Source organism: Oncorhynchus tshawytscha, linkage group LG33 (genome assembly GCF_018296145.1).
Source record: "Oncorhynchus tshawytscha isolate Ot180627B linkage group LG33, Otsh_v2.0, whole genome shotgun sequence".
In the NCBI taxonomy this organism is placed as follows: domain Eukaryota; kingdom Metazoa; phylum Chordata; class Actinopteri; order Salmoniformes; family Salmonidae; genus Oncorhynchus; species Oncorhynchus tshawytscha.
This window is the reverse complement of record NC_056461.1, coordinates 25,272,772-25,295,521: the sequence shown is the minus strand read 5'-3', so window position 1 is coordinate 25,295,521 and position 22,750 is coordinate 25,272,772. Positions and strand designations below refer to the sequence as shown.

The 22,750-nt window shown below is 42.6% G+C and overlaps 1 protein-coding gene across 1 annotated transcript in view; it reads right to left on the bottom strand.

Moving 5' to 3' along the window:
- The window catches only part of LOC112233482 (protein PRRC2B), a 50,564-nt gene that overhangs the window by 20,680 nt on the left and 7,134 nt on the right, over positions 1-22,750 (bottom strand). Inside the window, 2 exon segments of the mRNA XM_024401145.2 lie at positions 15,487-15,664; positions 19,545-19,721. Coding sequence (XP_024256913.2) covers positions 15,487-15,664; positions 19,545-19,659 — 293 coding nt within the window. The 5' untranslated portion in view covers positions 19,660-19,721.

The following is a 22,750-nucleotide window of genomic DNA, read 5'->3' as shown; positions in this document are numbered from 1 at the left end:
GTGGGTCAGTCATGGTGTGTGGTGGCATTTCTTTGGGGGGGCCGCACAGCCCTCCACGTGCTCGCCAGAGGTAGCCTGACTGCCATTAGGTACCGAGATGAGATCCTCAGACCCCTTGTGAGACCACATTCTGGTGTGGTTGGCCCTGGGTTCCTCCTAATGCAAGACAATGCTAGACCTCATGTGGCTGGAGTGTGTCAGCAGTTCCTGCAAGAGGAAGGCATTGATGCTATGGACTGGCCCGCCCGTTCCCCAGACCTGAATCCAATTGAGCACATCTGGGTCATCATGTCTCGCTCCATCCACCAACGCCACGTTGCACCACAGACTGTCCAGGAGTTGGCGGATGCTTTAGTCCAGGTCTGGGAGGAGATCCCTCAGGAGACCATCCGCCACCTCATCAGGAGCATGCCCAGGCGTTGTAAGGAGGTCATACAGGCACGTGGGTCCACACACACACTACCGAGCCTCATTTTGACTTGTTTTAAGGACATTACATCAAAGTTGGACCAGCCTGTAGTGTGGTTTTCCACTTTAATTTTGAGTGTGACTCCAAATCTAGACCTCCATGGGTTGATAAATTTCATTTCCATTGATCATTTTTGTGTGATTTTCAGCACATTCAACTATGTAAAGAAAAATGTATTTAATAAGAATATTTCATTCATTCAGATCTAGGATGTGTTATTTTAGTGTTCCCTTTATTTTTTTGAGCAGTGTATGTATATCCACAGTAAAATGAGTCCTATATCGACATAACCTGAAAGGCCGCTCAGCAAGGAAGAAGCCACTGCTCCAAAACTGCAATAAAAAAAGCCAGACTACGGTTTGCAACTGCACATGGGGACAAAGATCATACTATTTGGAGAAATGTCCTCTGGTCCGAAAAATAGAACTGTTTGGCCATAATGACCATCGTTATGTTTGGAGGAAAAAGGGAGACGCTTGCAAGCCGAAGAATACCATCCCAACCGCGAAGCACGGGAGTGGCAGCATCATGTTGTGGGGGTGCTTTGCTGCAGGAGGTGCACTTCACAAAATAGATGGCTTCCTGAAGAAGGAAAATGATGTGGATATATTGAAGCAACATCTCAAGACATCAGTCAGGAAGTTAAAGCTTGGTCGCAAATGGGTCTTTTTTTGGCCCATTATTCCTGTGGAAGACATCAGGAGGAGGAAGGAACATCGAGCTCCGGTAAATTGACAGAACATTAAAATAATCCCGAAACATTTAAATACGTCTGAAATAATGGGCACAAGGGCTTTGGGTGTCACGAGAATAGACCCTGTATTGAGTAAAATGTAAATTTCAAATGGATTATTGCAAGCTTTATTACAATACTTTAAATGTTTTTTCAGAAATCTCAAATGACCGCAAGCATACTTCCAAAGTTGTGGCAAAATGGCTTAAGGACAACAAAGTCAAGGTATTGGAAGGGCCATCACAAAGCCCTGACCTCAAACCTATAGAAAATATGTGGGCAGAACTGAAAAAGCGTCTGCGAGCAAGGAGGCCTTACAAACCTGACTCAGTTACACCAGCTCTGTCAGGAGGAACAGGGCAAAATTCACCCAACTTATTGTGGGAAGCTTGTGGAAGGCTACCCAAAACATTTAACCCAAGTTAAACCATTTAAAGGCAATGCTACCAAATACTAATTGAGTGTATGTAAACTTCTGACCCACTGGGAATGTGATGAAAGAAATAAAAGCTGAAATAAATCATTTTCGCAACTATTATTCTGACATTTTACATTCTTAAAATAACGTGCTGATCCTAACAGACCTAAGACAAGGAATCTTTACTCAGATTACATGTCAGGAATTGTTCAAATCTGAGTTTAAATGTATTTGGCTAACGTGTATGGAAACTTCCGACTTCAAACTGTATTTCCATCAAATTGACTTGTGTATGAGATAAATTCCAATGTACTATGTCATCTAACAGCAAATGTTTTGTGTACTGAATTAAAATCAAGTTCAAATGCAATAGAAAACGATTTAAAACTGTACTGATGGTTTTGTCACAAAAAAAGTGTTTTATAGTGAATGTGCCCACTGAGCTCTAGCTAACAGCTCGCAGATAGTGCAGCCACCAAAATTAAGGACAAAAAAAGCAAGATTATTTTTTTAAACGGCAGCCAAGCATCGATCATGTCACCAGAATGTGGATGCGTCAAACTGTATGCGTTCCGACCAGAAGAGCATTTATTTCATTGGGAGGCAATCCGCACCGCCGTGACTTATCTGTCCAGACTAGCTTGCGTTGCGTGGCACTGCATGAAATGTGTCGCATGCGTTGTATTTTTTTCCATGTGGTACCAGTAGTAAACCACATAAGTAGTTTCTCATTTGTAGAGCGATTATTTTTGTTGTGATACAGAGCATGGATTGTGAAGACTACAAATGTACAGTACAGCATTAACCTGTGCACACGGCATTAGACCCTCAATACTTATTGGAAAGGAGCATCAAGCTCATCCGAGTCGTAGCGGTAGGACCACAACATATCAAATGACTCCAAGTTCACTTCGATATGGTTATTATATTCATTTGTGCATGAAGGCATTTTCACCTCCATTTATCGCATAATACATTTTACAGACAAAAAGATCCCAACTTGTCTACTGTAAATTTCTTTTGTCGACATGTGGGAAAGTTACATTTGATGTTTCCATTAGGCCTGTCGTGACATTTTGTATCCTCGCATAAAAAAGGTTGGATGTAAACCTGGTTACTGAGGATGAAGGCGATGACACAAGATCAGCCACTTCACATTATTGTGATGGCGGCCAAAGGATTTAGGACACAGTTTGCCGACTTCCTCTTCTCCCTGGAACTTAATTGAATCAATAACACTGATTGACCAGTGTTCGCTCAATACGATGTGCAAGTGATATCCTCCCATGTCATACTTCCGGGGTCATGGCCCAGGTCATTTGAATGGGCTTCAAGACTACAGCATCAAATATATGAAAATTAAAAAAGGTAATTTAAGATATACAGTACCAGTCAAACATTTGGACACCTACTCATTCAAGGATCTTTATTTTACACAATGTAGAATAATAGTGAAGACATCAAAACCATGAAATAACATATGGAATTATTTAGTAAGCAAAAAAGTTATATTTTGTCTATTTTATATTATTCATAGTAGCCACCCTTTGCCTTGACAGCTTTGCACTCTTGGCATTCTCTCAACAAGCTTCACCTGGAATGGTTTTCCAACAGTCTTGAAGGAGTTCCCACATATGCTGAACACTTGTTGGCTGCTTTTCCTCCACACTGCAATCCAACTCATCCCAAACCATCTCAATTGGGTTGACGTCAGGTGATTGTGGAGGCCAGGTCATCTGATGTAGCACTCCATCACTCTCCTTGGTCAAATAACCCTTACACAGCCTGGAGGTGTGTTGGGTCATTGTCCTGTTGAAAAACAAATGATAGTGGGACTAAGCCCAAACCAGATGGGATGGCGTATCGCTGCAGAATCCTGTGGTAGCTATGCTGGTTAAGAGTGCCTTGAATTCTAAATAAATCAGACTGTCACCAACAAAGCACCCACACATCCATGCTTCATGGTGAGAACCACACATGCGGAGATCATCCGTTCACCTACTCACACGGCGGTTGAAAAAAAATAATTTAAAAAATATTTTAAAAAACTCATTTGGACTCAACAGACCAAAAGGACAGATTTCCACCGGTCTAATGTCCATTGCTCGTGTTTCTTGGCCCAAGCAAGTCTCTTCTTATTATTGGTGTCCTTTAGCAGTGGTTTCTTTGCAGCAATTCCACCACGAAGGCCTGATTCACGCAGTCTCCTCTGAACAGTTGATGTTGAGATGTGTCTGTTACTTACACTTTGTGAAGTATTTATTTGGGCTGCTATTTCTGAGGCTGGTAACTCTAATTAACTTAATCCTCTGCAGTAGAGGTCATTCTGGGTCTTCCTTTCCTGTGGCGGTCCTCATGAGAGCCAGTTATCATAGTGCCATCTTCTGTATATCACCCCTACCTTGTCACAACACAACGGATTGGCTCAAACACATTACGGAAGAAAGAAATTCCACAAATGTACTTTTAACAAAGCACACCTGTTAATTTAAATGCATTCCAGTCGACTACCTCATGAAGCTGGTTGAGATCATGCCAAGAGTGTGCAAAGCTATCATCAAGGCAAAGGGTGGCTACTCTGAAGAATCTCAAATATATTTAGATTTAACACTTTTTTGCTTACATGTGTTATTTCATAGTTGTTGCCTTTATTATTGTACAATGTAGAACAATTGTAAAAATCAATAAAAACCATTGAATGAGTAGGTGTGTCCAAAGTTGACTGGTACTGTATATAAAAAATAATATTATATTGATTTACCCGATGCCTTTCATCTAAATATTTGATGCTCAAGAAGCAAGTCTAATTAGAAAAGCCTAATTTAAATACATTTCCTGCACCGTTGTTAGCATGCCTGCTCGAGCTGAGGACCTACAGGACGATAAGAACCTGTTACAGGCCGTTGTGTGTTTTATAATAGATTAGTGTTTTTTTTTTTACTGAACGTTCACAGCCAGTACTTTTTGAAAATGTAAAATATATATTTTTGTAGACCTGCGTGGTTGAAAGATAGACATACAGCACATTCAGTAAGGAGTCAGACCCCTTCGCTTTCCACTTTGTTACATTACAGCCATACTCTAAATTGTCCCCCCCCCTCAATCTACACACAATACCCCATAATGACAAAAAAAATGGTTTAGAAATTTTTGCAAATTGATGGAAAGAAAAATCTGAAGTATCATATTTACATAAGTATTCAGACCATTTAATCAGTACTTTGTTGATACACCTTTGCCAGCAATTACAGCCTTGAATCTTCTTGGCTATGCCGCTACAAGCTTTGCACACCTGTATTTGGGGCATTTCTCCCATTTTTCCCAAGTTCTGTCAGGTGGGTGGGGAGCAACTTTGCACAGCTATTTTCAGGTCTTTCCAGAGATGTTTGATAAGATTCAAGTCCGGGATCTGGCTGGGCCACTCAAGGACATTCAGAGACTTGTCTGTGTGCTTACGGTCGTTGTCCTGTTGGAAAGTGAACCTTCACCCCAGTCTGAGGTCCCGAGCTCTTTGCAGCAGGTTTTCATCAAGGATCTCTGTACTTCGCTCCATTAATTCTTTCCTCAATCCGGAATAGTACCTGCTGCTAAAAAAACATCCCCACAGCATGATGCTGCCACCACCATGCTTCACTGTAGGGACGGTGCCAGGTTTCCTTCAGACGTGGCGCTTGGCATTCAGGCCAAATAGTTCAATCTTGGTTTCATCAGACCAGATAATCTTGTCTCTGATGGTCTGAGAGTCCTTTAGGTGTCTTTTGGCAAGGGGGCTGTCATGTGCCTTTTACTGAGGAATTGCTTTTGTCTGGCCAATTTACCATAAAAACCTAATTGGTGGAGTGCTGCAGAGATGGGAGAACCTTCCAGAAGGACACCCATGTCCACAGAGGAACTCCAGAGCTCTGCCACAGTGACCACCGGGTTCTTGGGTCACCTCCCTGACCAAGAACCTTCTCCCCCGATTGCTCAGTTTGGCTGGGCTGCCAGCTCTAGGAAGAGTCTTGGTGGTTCCAAGCTTCTTCCATTTAAGAATGATGAGGCCACTGTATTCTTATGGACCTTCAATGCTGCAGACATTTTTTGGTACCTTTCCCCATATATATGTGCTTCGACACAATCCTGTCTTGGTGCTCTATGGACAATTCCTTCAAACTCATTGCTTGGTTTTTGCTCTGTAGGACCTTACAGGTGTGTGCCTTTCCAAATCACGTCCAATAAATTGAAATTTACCACGGGTGGACTCCAATCAGGTTGTAGAAACTTCAAGGATGATCAATGGAAACAGGATGCACCTGTGCTCAATTGAGTCTCGCAGCAAATGGTCTGAATACTTATGTAAATAAGGTCTCTCTGTGCAAATGTATAAACTAAAAAATAAACATCTAAAAACCTGTAATCGTGAAGTTCACATTAAAACGGTTGTAACTTATTTTGTTTCAAATCTTTTTTATTTAACACACACAAGAATGGTGTATAGGTATACAAGACAGATAATACAATTCTTATCTTAACATAAAAGAGCATACAGGAACAACAAGACCCAGAGTTCTGGGTGCAAAACAAATAATACAAAACACGACATGTAGAAAGAACTGCTCGGGTGGCAGGGCCAGCATATGCTGCCCAAAGGTAGATTAAAATATTACAATTGAGAGTGCGTTAATAAGTACAAATTCACAGTGCCGACTCGTCCATGTAGGAGAGGAAAGGCTGCCAGATTTGATCAAATGTTGATAATTTATTGTTCAGAATATATCATTCTTTAAGTGTACAGTGTTTGCCAATTCACTGAGCCATAATTTAGTAGAGGGCGCTTCCCTCCTTTTCCAAAACAACAAGATTAGATTTTTGCCGAAATGAGACCGTAAGAGATTAGTTGTTTTTGGGGGTTGGTTAATCCGTTTAGGGACTCAGATACTCCCAGGATTATCAGAAGCGGGTCTGGATCTATTGAAGTCTCCAAAACGTCAGAGAGGATCCCAAAAATTCCACACCAATAACCATGCAAGCTAGAGCATAGGGCAAAGCAGTGGAGTAGTGTACCCTGCGCAGCCTGACATTTATCACACGTAGGGGATGTATCAGGAAATATCCTATGCAGTTTAGTTTTGGAATAGTGTGATTTGTGTAATACCTTGAATTGTATGAGAGGATGTCTGGAAGTAATGGAGCATGTGTGGATATACTCCAAGCTCTCTTCCCAGTCTGCCACCGAGATGTCAGTCCCTAGTTCTTCCTCCCATTTTGCCTTAATGGCATCTGTAGAAGGTGTGCTAACAGATTGAAAAGCATCATTTAGACGCAATATCAGTGTGTCTGAGGTGGGGCATATTTTTATGCATCTGTCAAACATGGAAGGTTTAGCATTACCAAATATTGGGAGGTGTTTTCTAACGTAGTCTCTAATTTGTAGGTATCTGAAAAAATTACTTCTGGGAAGATTATAAGTTTCCCTCAGCAACTCAAAGGAAATAAAGGTACTTCTATGTATAAATCCCTTATGGTACTTATCCCCAACTCTCCCCATCGCTCAAAGGTGTTATCAAGGTTAGAAGGGGCAAAGGAGGGATTCCTGGCGACAGGGAGCATGAATGACATTGGTCTAAGCTCAAAGTGGACTTTAATTTGCTTCCAGATTCTGACTGTGCTATTTATAATAGGATTGTTACAATAAAGTGACATCTCCAGATTGACAGGCGACAAAATCACAGCGCCAATAGAGAAGGGGTGACACTCCTCAAGCTCCATACTAAGCCAGCTGGATGACGGAAGTGCGTCATCCAGCAGAAATGTAACAGTGCGGAGGTTAGCGGCCCAGTAATAAAATATAACATTTGGGAGAGACAGTCCTCCTTCTATCTTGGATTTACAGAGGTGTTTACCTATCCAGCGTGTTTTATAATCCCAGATGAAAGGATTGATAATTGAGTCCAGTTGTTTATGAAAGGATTTAGGTATGAATACTGGGATGTTCTGATATAGGTAGAGCAGTTGTGGGAGGAAGACCATTTTAAATGGCATTAATTCTGCCGAGCAGAGAAATTGGGAGAGTTCTCCAAAATAGTATGTTTGCCTTGAGTTTTTGCATCAGAGAGGGGAAATTCTCTTTAAATAGTAAGGAGTATTGTTTGGTAACTACAATTTTCTGAAGATAACTTAACTGGGAGATGTTCTAGCCAGGAGGTGTTTTGCAACCGTATGGGCATTAATTCATTCTAGTTCCAATTGATTCTGTATCCTGAGAAGGTACCAAACAAATTGATCACATCAAGAATAGCTGGGATACTAGCCTGGGGTTCTGTTACATAGAGGAGGATGTCATCTGCGTAAAGGGAAATCTTATTTAGAGTATATTTAGTATTATAGCTGTGTATTGCTGCATAAGATCTAATCGTCTGAGCGAGCGGTTCGATAATTAGGGCGAAGAGCAAAGGCGACAGCGCACAACCCTGCCTTGTCCCTCTGTAAAGGTTAAATCGGGGTGACAATGATTGGTTAGTGAGTATTCTGGCACAGGGGTTCCTATATAAAAAGCTGGATCCAATTTATGAACCCATCTCCAATATTAAATTTCTGTAGGACCTTGAATAGATTGACCAAGTTGAGTGGCCCTAAGGCCTTTTCGGCGTCAAGAGATATGACGGCAAGGTCCACATTGGGTAACCTCTGAGAATACATAATGTTGAAGAGGCGCCTGAGATTGAAGAATGAGTTTCTGTTAGGGATCAAGCCGGTCTGATCCCAATGGACCAATTTGCCAATTAAAATGCTAAGCCTGTTAGCCAGAGTTTTTGCTAAAATCTTTTGGTCTGTATTAAGGAGATATTGGTCTATATGACCCTACCTCTTCCGGATCTTTACCCTTCTTATGTATAACTGTAATGAACGCTTCATCCAAAGTAGAAGGGAGAACTCAATCCTCATTGGCCTGAAACAACATTTTCTGCAGGTAGGGAGAGAGCATGTTGCTGAATGTTTTATAGAATTAATCCAGGGTATCCATCTGGGCCCGGGGTCTTGCCACTCTTTAGAGATTTAATTGTTTCGAATTTCATCAAGAGATATTTCCTTATTCAGGAAGTTGGAATCTTCCTGGTTCAGGGCAGGAAGATTATAGTCCTCCAAAAATGTTTGCATAATTAAGGGGTTAGGATCCGCTATAGATGAATATAGTCTCTCATAAAACTGACGGAATCTGTCATTGATGTTTTTGGGGAGGAGAGTAATTCCCCAGATGCAGATTTACCTTTGTGAATAATTCGGTCACTCACATTTTTTTGAAGTTGTCTGGCAAGTAATTTGTATGGTTTGTCACCAAACTCAAAATATTTTTGCTTGGCATAGAGAAAAGATTTAGCCATTTTAGCTGAGAGAATCTGATTATATTCTAATTTTAAAGAGGTCAAATTTGTTTATGTTTCTCCATAGATGGATGGCTAGCATTCTCCCTATCCAGTAAGTGAATTTAGCCCTCCAGATCTTCCAGTTGTCCTCTGTTTTGCCTACTCCTGGCAGCCTGAAAGGAGATACAGCCTCTCAGATAAGCCTTCAGTGTTTCCCACAATAATGTGTTACTGATGGTAGGCTTGGTTACTTTGGTCCCAGCTCTCTGCAGGTTATTCACTGGGTCCCCCCGTGTGGTTCTGGGATTTTTGCTCACCGTTCTTGTGATCATTTTGACCCCACGGAGTGAGATTTTGCGTGGAGCCCCAGATCAAGGGAGATTATCAGTGGTCTTGTATGTCTTCCATTTCCTAATAATTGCTCCCACAGTTGATTTCTTCAAACCAAGCTGCTTACCTATTGCAGATTCAGTCTTTCCAGCCTGGTGCAGGTCTACAATTTTGTTTCTGGTGTCCTTTGACAGCTCTTTGGCCTTGGCCATAGTAGAGTTTGGAGTGTGACTGTTTGAGGTTGTGGACAGGTGTCTTTTATACTGATAACAAGTTCAAACAGGTGCCATTAATACAGGTAACGAGTAGAGGACAGAGGAGCCTCTTAAAGAAGAAGTTACAGGTCTGTGAGAGCCAGAAATCTTGCTTGTTGGTAGGTGACCAAATACTTATTTTCCACCATAACTTGCAAATAAATTCATAAAAAATCCTACAATGTGATTTTCTGGATTTTTCTCCTAACTGTCTGTCATAGTTGAAGTGTACCTATGATGAAAATTACAGGCCTCTCATCTTTTTAAGTGGGAGAACTTGCACAATTGGTGGCTGACTAATAACATAACATAACACAACACAACACAACACAACACAACACATAAAACACAACACAACACAACACAACACAACACAACATAACATAACATAACATTGCTCAAAAAAATAAAGGGAACACTAAAATAACACATCCTAGATCTGAATGAATGAAATATTCTTATTAAATAGTTTTTTCTTTACATAGTTGAATGTGCTGACAACAAAATCTCACAAAAATTATCAATGCAAGTCAAATTTATCAACCCATGGAGGTCTGGATTTGGAGTCACACTCAAAATGAAAGTGGAAAACCACACTACAGGCTGATCCAACTTTGATGTAATGTCCTTAAAACAAGTCAAAATGAGGCTCAGTAGTGTGTGTGGCTTCCACGTGCCTGTATGACCTCCCTACAACGCCTGGGCATGCTCCTGATGAGGTGGGGGATGGTCTCCTGAGGGATCTTCTCCCAGACCTGGACTAAAGCATCCGCCAACTCCTGGACAGTCTGTGGTGCAACGTGACATTGGTGGATGGAGCGAGACATGATGTCCCAGATGTGCTCAATTGGGATTCAGGTCTGGGGAACGGGCGGGCCAGTCCATAGCATCAATGCCTTCCTCTTGCAGGAACTGCTGACACACTCCGGCAACATGAGGTCTAGTATTGTCTTGCATTAGGAGGAACCCAGGGCCAACCGCACCAGCATATGGTCTCACAAGGGGTCTGAGGATCTCATCTCGGTACCTAATGGCAGTCAGGCTATCTCTGGCGAGCACATGGAGGGCAGTGCGGCTCCCCAAAGAAATGCCACCCCACACCATGACTGACCCACCGCCAAACCGGTCATGCTGGAGGATGTTGCAGGCAGCAGAACGTTCTCCACGGCGTCACCAGACTGTCACGTCTGTCACATGTGAACCGGCTTTCATCTGTGAAAAGCACAGGGTGCCAGTGGCGAATTTGCCAATCTTGGTGTTCTCTGGCAAATGCCAAACGTCCTGCCCGGTGTTGGGCTGTAAGCACAACCCCCACCTGTGGACGTCGGGCCCTCATACCACACTCATGGAGTCTGTTCCTGACCGTTTGAGCAGACACATGCACATTTGTGGCCTGCTGGAGGTCATTTTGCAGGGCTCTGGCAGTGCTCCTCCTGCTCCTCCTTGCACAAAGGCGGAGGTAGCGGTCCTGCTGCTGGGTTGTTGCCCTCCTACGGCCTCCTCCACATCTCCTGGTAGCGCCTCAATGCTCTGGACACTACGCTGACAGACACAGCAAAACTTCTTGCAACAGCTTGCATTGATGTTCCATTCTGGATGAGCTGCACTACCTGAGCCACTTGTGTGGGTTGTAGACTCCGTCTCATGCTACCACTAGAGTGAAAGCACCGACAGCATTCAAAAGTGACCAAAACATCAGCCAGGAAACATAGGAACTGAGAAGTGGTCTGTGGTTACCACCTGCAGAACCACTCCTTTATTGGAGGTGTCTTGCTAATTGCCTATAATTTCCACCTGTTGTCTATTCCATTTGCACAACAGCATGTGACATTTCATGTCAATCAGTGTTGCTTCCTAAGTGGACAGTTTGATTTCACAGAAGTGTGATTGAATTGGAGTTACATTGTGTTGTTTAAGTGTTCCCTTTATTTTTTTGAGCAGTATATATATATATATATATATATATATATATACACACACACACACACACACATTTTTCCTTTTTAAAGATTAAAGAAAAAAATGTGTATATACACATACATACACACACATACATACCCGCACAAAAAATGCATATATATTTTTAAAAGATATGTATATACATCCATATGCACATATACACATACAAACATTCATACCACAGAATAACATTCTACACTGATTTAAAATATACACATACATAATACTAAAATGCTAAGAGAAAATAGTAATAAAGTACAAATAGTAATTATATGTATGCACACCTACACAGACACAAGCACTACAGAGGGCTAGTGGGAATCTAATCGGGAGAGCGGCCCACGGCTAGACAAAGGCAGAACGGCACAAAACTTCAACTTGCTAACCAGGTGTCTGCGTCTGCCCCTTCCCAACCATCACCCCCAGTCCCCTGCAAGCAATAAATAAATGGTATGGTAATAAGAATAATGTAATGATTGTAAAATAAATAACGAAACAAAACAAAAATGGGGGAATATAAGTATATCCATCCGAAGGTGTCAGTGATCAAACCTGGAAGTAAAAATATGCATCGCTCTGAGCACAGCCGGGATGAAAGTTAATTTAACGTTAAATGAGAGCTCTGACCTCCATCCATTGGTTGGCTCAGCGTCTTACATGTTCGGTAGCCCTTGTTGAGCCCGTTTAATACAGTTTCACCCATTATGCTATAGTATGGATTCGAGTCCATGAGCAGACCCTAACACACAATGACAAGGCACTCTAACCTGTACAGGGGATTGGCGTATATTCCCGGATAAACTTCCCTGCGTCCAAAACTGAGGAGAGCCAAATCTTCTCACTGGAAGGCAGGGTAATTCTTAGTCTTGCATGGAAGAGGAAGGCTGGGTGAAGATGGAGTTTGTAGAGTTTGGTCATGACATCTCTGTAGTCGGCGAGATGCTTTGCCACATCGGGCGCATAATCCTCATAGACACGGAACGGGTGCCCTTTATGCGACAGGTTGCCCCTCATTCGAGCTTCACGCAGGATAAGATCCTTGGTCTTGAAACTGTGACAACAGATTATTACTGGGCGAGGACGTTGGCCCGGTCCAGGCACTGGGACAAGGGAGTGATGTGCACGGTTCAGCTGGGGATCCGAAGCCAAAACATCCGATTGCATTGCATCCTTCAATAGCTTGGCGAAGAAGTCGGTGGGGCGAGAGCCCGCCTCCACCCCCTCTGCCAGACCAACAACGCGAAGGTTATTACGTCTGGATCGGCCCTCCAGGTCAACCACTTTCCCAGAAAGCCTCTGCACACTATCCTGCAATGACGTGCATAGCTTCTCGAACTCGTCGATCCTACCAGCGTTGAATTCAGAAGCTTTCTCAAGGTCCACAATACTCTGGCCATGCAAAGCGACCATTCGAATGATGCTCTCGATTTTGGTGTCCAGTTCAGCAATAGTGGCCTTAAGATCCTCAGCTATAGCAACACGTAGCTCCCCCAAAGCCCGGGCAAGTTCTGTAAGTGTCACATTGTTGCATGTGCCTTCCGCCATGTCCGTCTCGTTGTTTAGTGGGGAGTAGGCCTCCACTGTGGATTTATTGTCCTTTGGTCGCTTATTACTCAGCATTTTCATATAAAAATTACAATCTTGTATTGAAAAGAAACATTTGTTGTAAAAAGTGCCATAAAGTAGGTTAAATTAGATTATTTCGCAAAAAAGTTGCAGGAGCCTCTCACACACAGCTGTTCACTCCAACATGCTAGCTCCGCCCCCAAACGGTTGGGCTTTGGCTTTGTGCTTCTTCTTGGCTGTTAACTATGTTGAAAACCGACGTATGGTAAGTAACTTCACTTAAAGCTAGATCTTAATTGACCGCGTTATGACGCCACATTTTTTTAGGCTCATTCTTAGCCTACAAAACGAGAAATTGGTTGGTAAAATAGACCACTGTGGGAAATGGAACACCCGCCAAATTTGGGTAGGTTTTTGGCATTGCTGGGTAAGAATGTCTTTCACCAGCCCCGTTCGCAGGTAGTCACAGCATATGGGAACAGTTTAAATTACAAAGCACAAGACCTGAAACACTACTACAGTGAGACTTTGTCCTCGTGTATCTTGGCTAGTTACATCGCTTTTTTTCACATGCTAGGTCGTTTTTCAATATTAGTTTGAGCTACCAGCAGACATTTACTGCAGACATTACTGAGGAGTGCCGTTACCACGGTAATGGCCCACCCCTTAAAGGGGAAGCTGAACATTGTCTCATCTAATGACCCAAATATTTGGGGATAAATTATGCATCGAACAGTCCAAAAAAACTTGTATTAATTTCTTATCATTAAAAAAATCAATTTCACTGTGCTCCTAAATATCAACTTTTGTACTTACAAAAAAATTCAGCATTTGAGCCCTCCTGAACTAATAATAATGATAATAAATGAGCCTCATCACTCAGCATTTTGTGACAGGGCAGCCAATTTGTTAATTCTTGATGTTCAGTGGCAGAACTTTACATTTTTACTATTGTATCTAAATTTATTTTAACATTGGTTAAAAAGACTAGTCACAAAAAATGAAATTGAGCAATATACACCCCATTACTTCTTACTAGTAATACATTTGTTTTTTTAGAAACAAAGCGTACTCACACGATCGTGATTTTTGGTGTAATAATGGGAGAACATTTGAGTGGCTGTTAGATTTTTATTTATTTATTATACCTGCAACAGTGGCTGGTGTACCAAAAATGTAATTTCCCACCTTGAAAGAGATGTATCACTTTCATATTGTTTTGGTTTCTTCAATCTATACTGAACAAAAATATAAAAACGCAACATGAAGTGTTGGTCCCATGTTTCATGATCTGACATCCCAGAAATTATCCATACGCACAAAAACATTGTGCTGAAAGTTTGTGCACAACTTTAGTGAGCATTTCTCCTTTGGCAAGATAATCCATCCACCTGACTGGTGTGGCATATCAAGAAGCTGATTAAACAGCATGATCATTACATAGGTGCACTGTGTGCTGGGAACAATAAAAGGCCACTCAAAAAATATGCATTTGTCACATGTCTCAAGTTGAGGGAGCAAGCAATTGTGGCATGCTGACTGTAGCAATGTCCACCAGAGATTTGACCAGATAATTGATATTCATTTCTATACCATAAACCGCCGCCAACGTTATTTTAGAGAATTTGGCAGTACATCAACCGGTGTCACAACCGCACACCACGTGTAACCATGCCAACCCAATACCTCCACATCCGGCTTCTTCACCTGCGGGATCATCTGAAAAAGATTTTCTGTCAGAAACAGTCTCAGAGAAGCTCATCTGAGTACTCGTCATCCTCACTAGGGTCTTGACCTGATTGCAGTTTGGCGTCGTAACTGACTTCAGTGGGCAAATGCTCATCTTCAACAGCCAATTCCTGGAAGCTGAAAAAGTCGTAGTTCTTCCATAGCCTGTCACCCAATGAGCATGTTTTGGATGCTCGGGATCGATGGTGTACAACAACGTTTTCCACTTCCCGCTAATATCCAGCAACTTCGTATAGCCATTGAAGAGTCAGACAACATTCCACAGGCCACAGTCAACAGCCTGATCAACTCTATGCGAAGGAGATGTGCTGCACTACATGAGGCAAATTGTCATCAAACCAGATACTGACTGGTTTCCTGAGCCACGCCACTACCTTTTTTATAAAAAGGTATCGGTGACCATCTGTATTCCCAGCCATGTAAAATCTATAGATTAGGGCCTATTGAATTTATTTCAATTGACTGGTTTGCTTATATAAATTGTAACCGAGTAAAATGTTAGAAATTGTTATGTTTATATTTTTGTTCAGTGTACATCAGTTGCTGATTGAAATGGCAAAAGTGCTGTGTCTACAGATGTTCAATCTCCAAGAAACAGTTGGATGTAACTGCATTAAATCGGTTATTCAGACCATTCCCAGGGTCCATCCCGGGCTCTCACCCACCTCTTTTGATCGGGTTGTTCCTGCTTGTTTGCCCATCCTGTTCCGTCTTTGGGCACGATAATCACGTTGGGGTCGTTTCCTTTGTTCTCGGACTTCAGGCTCGGCAGGTGAGCGGGTGGGGGCATGCGCCGGGCTGCGGCCACTTTGCCAAGACTCTGTAAGCCATGTCGCGGAACTGCTGGGAGGAAGAGGGGAGGAGAAAGATGGAGAGTGGGAGTAAGAGTGGACACAGACAGGGGGAAGGATAGAGGTGGTAATAAAGCTCTTTGCAAATTGTTTGTATTGGTCAACCTTCATGAGCCAAGTCAAATCAAATCCTTTAAAACACAGAAGCAGACCTGGGTTTAAATATCTTAATTGCTTGAACATACATTTCGAGGTATTGAAACATATTTAATTTAAAAAGACAAGTAGTTGAATATTGGAATGCATTTGGAAATACACTCCCATGTTAGTAGTTGATTTGGGACATATTTGAAAGTACTCAAATACACATTTCCCTCTCTCGGTGAAAGACTATGCCTATAGCTTACAAAACAATAAGTAATCATTTTAGTCAAAGTATGATATATTTGGGGTTGAATTGGAAAATCCAAAGTGGTAACTTCAGATATTTTCCATGCCAGTGCAGCGTTTCTCACCTATGATATCACGTGCTAATACTTTTCAGTCTGCGTTTCTTTTCAGGGCTGGGTTTTAATTGAACGTTACCACCCGCCAGCATGGCATCGTTTATTAAAATCAGAAACACCTGCAAAGTTAGTCTTTGTGAGTTACAACTGAGCAATATAATAGATAATTTTTGGCTGAGCCAAACAGCATTTCGCAGTAGCATCCACTTGGCCACCCGAGCCATGGAGCTAATTAAAATGGGGGGGCTAACTTGTGTTTTTGCACCTCCACTTTTTTTGTTTATAGCAGAAAGCTATACATTTCATTTTATGAACATATACAAAACTAGACATAACATAAAAAGTGATGCAAGTCATTTCCTATGTTCAATGACCTGGTGCAGACAGTATCAGTGATGCCATTTTGCAGGCTCAGTCAGTCCTGATACAGGATCGCGTCGTCGTAGTGTGAGAACTGCCAAGCCACTCAGTTAAGGCTAATACAAAACAATTTGCATTACATTTAGGGGCATGTCATTAATACAAAAGAAACTAAATAATGACCATAAACTAATCTCTCTTGACCTACTGTCTTTAGCCCGCAAGAAAAGTGGACAATGAGAACACTCCACAACCCTACTGTATATATACTACAAAATATGAATGAAGTATTTAGGATATAACACAATTAGGCTTCAGTGGTAGGATTTTAAATACACATTTTTTTTGTGGGGGGCGCACATGCCTATGCCACTGCTTAGAAGTAAACATTTTGGCACTTCATTTGCCAACTTGCTAGCTAAGTGGCAAGATCAAGTATCTTAGTTACAGCAGAGACTGCCCTTGGGCCTCAGTTGTCCACAGTGAAATTAACAAGTCACATGTGCAAATCAGATTAAATGAAGAAAAAAATAATTCCAGCCAATGAATGAATGAAATAACAGCGTGAAAAAGACTTCAGTTGTTAGTTAAAGTGGTCCCCACCTCTCCCACAGAGGAAACCAGGAGACTCCCCAGCCAGCATCACTGCTACACTTCTCCGTCCCCAGTTCTGAAAACTGACATCTGCACAAACATTGGTCCCAGCCCACGAAATAAGCCAGCAACCCACTTGGAGAAAGCGCAGTGCAGCCGTTAGACCATACAGGAAGACCATACTACATAATGTTTTTTTTCTGTCTTTTCTTGGCTCCAAAGCTCTGACATGTCAACAATTGTGTATTTTAATCTGTAACATATATTGGTGTAAAGCTGCCAGTCATTTGCGGAGATACATCATCATCCGACATGCGAAAGTCCCATGCACAGCCAGGTTGGGTTGGTCGTCTCATGCAGACAAATAGTTGAAAGGTGAATGGTCCAGGATGAACTCTCCGATGCCAATAACATACATAACCAGGACATTGCTGAAAAGAGGAGCGAAGACCAGCACCCTGCAGCCTGTTCCCTTCAGGAAGGCAGAAGGGACCCTCCTTACGTATGATCTTACTGACAGTCAACCACACTGTTGTAACTCTCCTCTTCGCCCCTTTGCTCAGAGAATGCAATCTCGTTTTCACAACATCACAAGGATTGACTGTCACAGCTGCAGTAGAGCCAGCCAGACAAAGAGCAAGGCCCAGTAAAAGGGTGCCGATTCATCTCGAGAGGGCTGGCCCAGCCAGTGGAGGTGGGTGAACAGCGGGAAGTTGACCAAGGAGACAGGAACATCTCTCATGAGGGTGGCCCCGAGCCCTGCTCCTAGGCGATATGGGTAGCGGACACCGCCCTGACAGTAGGGTTAGGACCCACGTTGTAGGACCTGCTCAGAAGGTAGATCGTAGCGGTCAGTAGATCAAGTGCAGATGAGCTAAATAAATGTCAAATTAAATATTTTGTTCTTGTAGGTAAAAGTATCATCGGTCTCATAGCCGTGAAACTTGCTGAACCTCCACGTTTAACCATCAAATTATCATAAGGCATTGGATAATTAGTCAAGCTTCACTTATTTTTAAGCTAGTCTGTATGGAAAAAAAATATACATAACCATTTTAACATTGAAAAATTGCATGTGAAGGCCTCTCGGGTGGCGCAGTGATCCAAGGCACTGCATCGCAGTGCTAGCTGTGCCACCAGAGACTCTGGGTTCGAGCCCAGGCTCTGTCGCAGCCGGCCGCGACCTGGAGGTCCATGGGGCGACGCACAATTGGCCTAGCGTCATCCGGGTTAGGGAGGGTTTGGCCGGTAGGGATATCCTTGTCTCATCGCGCACTAGCGACTCCTGTGGCGGGCCGGGCGCAGTGCACACTGACAGGTCGCTAGGTGTACGATGTTTCCTCCGACATTGGTGCGGCTGGCTTCCGGGTTGGATGCACGCTGTGTTGAGAAGCAGTGCGGCTTGGTTGGGTTGTGTTTCGGAGAACGCATGGCTCTCGACCTTCATCTCTCCCAAGCCCATATGGGAGTTGTAGTGATGAGACAAGACAGTAACTATTAACAATTGGATACCACGAAATTGGGAAGAAAGAGGGGGTACATTTTTGAAATACAATTTTTTAAATAAAAAATTGCATGTGCAATGATTGCATTTTGGAACCCCACTCCCCCTAAATGAATGGTTTTGACCACAGTCCACTGGATTGGTGCAGCTAGAAAACACAAGTGTCTATCTCATAATGAAAATTCCACAAATGTGTTTCTATTTTATGCTGTTGTTACATTTGTATTGGTGTTTATTTTCGCATCTGATGTGCTCAGGGTGTTGTTACATATCATTTGCAACGTTCATCATGAGCAAAGCCATTGTAGCCCATCATTTCACTTTCCCCTAACTTGGCATTGCTGTAGCGCAGCCTGATAGCCTGCCAGCAGCCAAGGTTGCACTGTGACCATTACAATGTAGAAAACGTGTAGTCCAAACCATTCAACAGTTCGGCTATCCCTATTACCAGAGCTTCATCTTATTCTTTCTATTTCCATGGCAGTGTCCCGTCCACAATTTATGGAAGATGCCAAAACTTAGATTGCAAAGTCAAAGATACTGGTTTCCCCTAGCCATCTGTGGCTAAGTTTTCCCTAAATGCCTATGACAAATCCAGCTCCAGAATCAGTCACAGCCTAGACAGCTAATTCTTTGAATAGGGTGTAGCAACAAAATATACTTGCTTGCTAGATAAGGTTAGCATGCTAGCTAGCTACACTGACATAAGTTAGTGCTCTGTTGTTATTTCTCCACGCCATGTGGAAATCAGCACAGCCTTCCCACCCCCAATTTGTGAATTTATGTTTTAGCAGCCTGCATCTTTCTTGGGAGGTGGAACTTAAACGAGAATTTCCACTATAGGACAGAAATTAAGTTGAAATAGAGGAGGCATTTCCCTATGATGGGGGCCTTTAAGTAACAAATACAGATGTATTTGAACCCAGGTCTGCACAGAAGTACTTGAAAAAGAATGGACAATGACTTACCTGCGGTTTTATGAGTTTCTATAGACTTTCCCTTGTACTTATCAAATAGGCTGAGTGAGGAATACTTGCTTTTCCCATCCTTGGACTTGGTTATTTGCCCCAAACGATCGGACATTGCGATGTAATGTCATCGAGTATGGAAATGTTTCTATGCGCCTCTTGCTGTGCCTTCTTTTACTGAAGGGAAAAAAGAGGAAACTGTTAGCACACAAGCCACACCAGCTTAGAATTGGAAAGAACGTAATATTACTATTCAATCTATTCTAAAGTGTGACAAAAAAAAGTCAACATACCAATCTTAATTCAATTACCCAAATGCAATGTTTAGGGTAATTGAGGTCATTTGTAAAGTATCTATGCATGGATAAACAGCGAGTAGCAGCAGTATAAAAACAAAGGGGGGGTTCAATGCAAATAGTAAGGTGGAAATTCTGGCTTTTTATTTCCCGAAAGAAGCTAAATCCCCTTTGTTGTTTCCTTGACACGATACTAACGAGTATCGCTGGCCCTAACTGTGACAAGGCCTATTGTAAATTGTGAACTGGAAACAGTGTTACCCTATGTGAAAGAACATGAATCTTCAAATACCGGTAGGCCTGCTGAGTGGTCTGACTGACCAACCAGACATTGATGCTACTACCTCTTATAAAAGTTGTTGATTCCTTTAGTAGGCTTAACATTACATGAAACCTACTAAAGGAATCAACATTGCTACTTGGGTCATATTTCTTTGCAGCTGCTAAATGAATATAGGGAAAACACTGACGTCGCATCATCTCAATACAGTGCTCACCGAGTGCACTGCATTTACGGTGATATTTTTTGCAATGAGCGGACACAGCTAACATTTTCTGAACATTTGAGAAATGTGTCTGATCTACCCCATTCCTTCCTATTAGGGCTGACCTATTAGTCGACTGGTCGATTGTTTGGTCGACCAAGATTTATTTTGCCCGAGAAGTAGCAAAACATTTATTTTTATTTTTTATTAAATAGAAAAAAGTATCATGGTGTACAAGACACCCGTCTGATTGGCTTTGGTCGGAGTTGACTGATCCATTACGGAGGCACAGTCTATCAGTCTAAGACATATGCTACTGAAATTGTATATGGTGATATTACATAAGAACAATGGAGCAACACTAATAAAGAATTATATTTTATAGCAAGTGTGTTTCTCCCGTGTTGGATAGTGGTCACTGTGTGCTGTTCAGAAACAAAGTTAACCTTGTGTTGAGAACAACGCGCCGAGGCAGCAGCAGAATGAAGAGATGAGAAAACAGCCATTGCCCTATTGTCTAGGAAAAGCAAGGAGGGAAGAAACCAACCTAATTAGGCCTATAATCAATAGCCTAACTGTAAAATGTGCCTGGCTTTATAAATCAAAGTATTCAGACCACCTTGACTTTCTCCACATTTTGTTACGTTGAAGCCTTGTTCTAAAATTGATTACCCCATAAAGACAAAGCAAAAGCAGGTTTAGACATTTTTGCAAATGTATTCATAAGTATTCAGACCCTTTACTCAGTACTTTGTTGAAGCACCTTTGAGAGCGATTAAAGCCTCAAGTCTCCTTGGGTATGACGCTACAAGCTTGGCACACCTGTATTTGGGGCGTTTCTCCCATTCTTATCTGCAGATCCTCTCAAGCCATCAGGTTGGATGGAGAGCATTGCTGCACGGTTTAAGTCCGGGCCACTCAAGGACATTCAGAGACTTGTCCTAAAGCCACGCCTGTGTTTTCTTGGCTGTGTGCTTAGGTTTGTTGTCCTGTTGGAAGGTGAACCTTTGCCCCAGTCTGAGTTCCTGAGAGCTCTGGAGCAGGTTTTCATCAAGGATTTCTGTACTCTAGGCTGTGCATCTTTGCCTCGATCCTGACTAGTCTCCCAGTCCCTGCCGCTGAAAAACATTGCCACAGCATGATTCTGCCACCACCATGCTTCACCGTAGGGATGGTGCCAGGTTTCCTCCAGACGTGATACTTGGCATCCAGGTCAAAGGGTTCAATATTAGTTTCATCAGACAATATAATCTTGTTTCTCATAGTCTGCGAGTCTTTAGGCGACTTTTGGCAAACTCCAAGCGGGCTTTCTTGTGCCTTTTACTGAGGAGTGGCTTCTGCCTGGCCACTACTATAAAAGTCTGAGGGTTCTCCTATCTCCACAGAGCAACTCCAGAGCTCTACCAGAGTGACCATCGGGTTCTTGGTCACCTCCCTGACCAAGGCCCTTCTCCCCACGATTGCTCAGTTTGGCCAGGCAACCAGTTCTAGGAAGAGTCTTGGTAGTTCCAAACTTCTTCAATTTAAGAATGGAGGCCACTGTGTTCTTGGGGAACTTCAATGCTTCGTAAATGTTAAAATGTGCAACCAGGGGGAAAATAACTCTGGACCACCTATACTCCACACAGAGATGCTTTCAAACCTCTCCCTCGCCCTCCATTTGGCTAATCTGACCATAATTCCATCCTCCTGAATCCTGCTTACAAGCAAAAATTAAAGCAGGAAGCACCAGTAACCAGATCAATAAAAAAAATGGTCAGATGAAGCAGATGCTAAGCTACAGGATTGTTTTGCTAGCACAGACGGGAATATGTTCTGGGATTCCTCCAATGGCATTGATGAGTACACCACATCTGTCATTGGCTTCAACAATATGTGCATTGATGACATCCCCCCAGTGATCGTACATACATACCCCACCCAGAAGACATGGATTACAGGCAGCATCTGCAATAAGCTAAAACCTAGAGCTGACGCTTTCAAGGAGCAGGACTCTAACAAGGAAGTTTATAAATTTATAAGAATCCCACTATGCCCTTTTAAGATCCATCAAACAGGCAAAACATCAATACAGGACAAAGAGTCGTATTACACCGGCTCCGAAGCTTGTCGTATGTGGCAGGGCCTGCAAACCATTACAGACTGAAGGGAAGCACAACCGAGAGCTGCCCAGTGACACGAGCCTACCAGACAAGCTAAACTACTTCTATGCTCGCTTCGAGGCAAATAACACTAAAACATGCATGATAGCACCAGCTGTACCGGAAGACTGTGTGATCACGTTCTCCGCAGCCGCTGTGAATAAGATCTTTAGACAGGTCAACATTCACAAGGCCATAGGGTCAGACGGATTACCAGAACGTGTACTGCAAGCATGCACTGACCAACTAGCAAGTGTCTTCACTGACATTTTCAACCTCTCCCT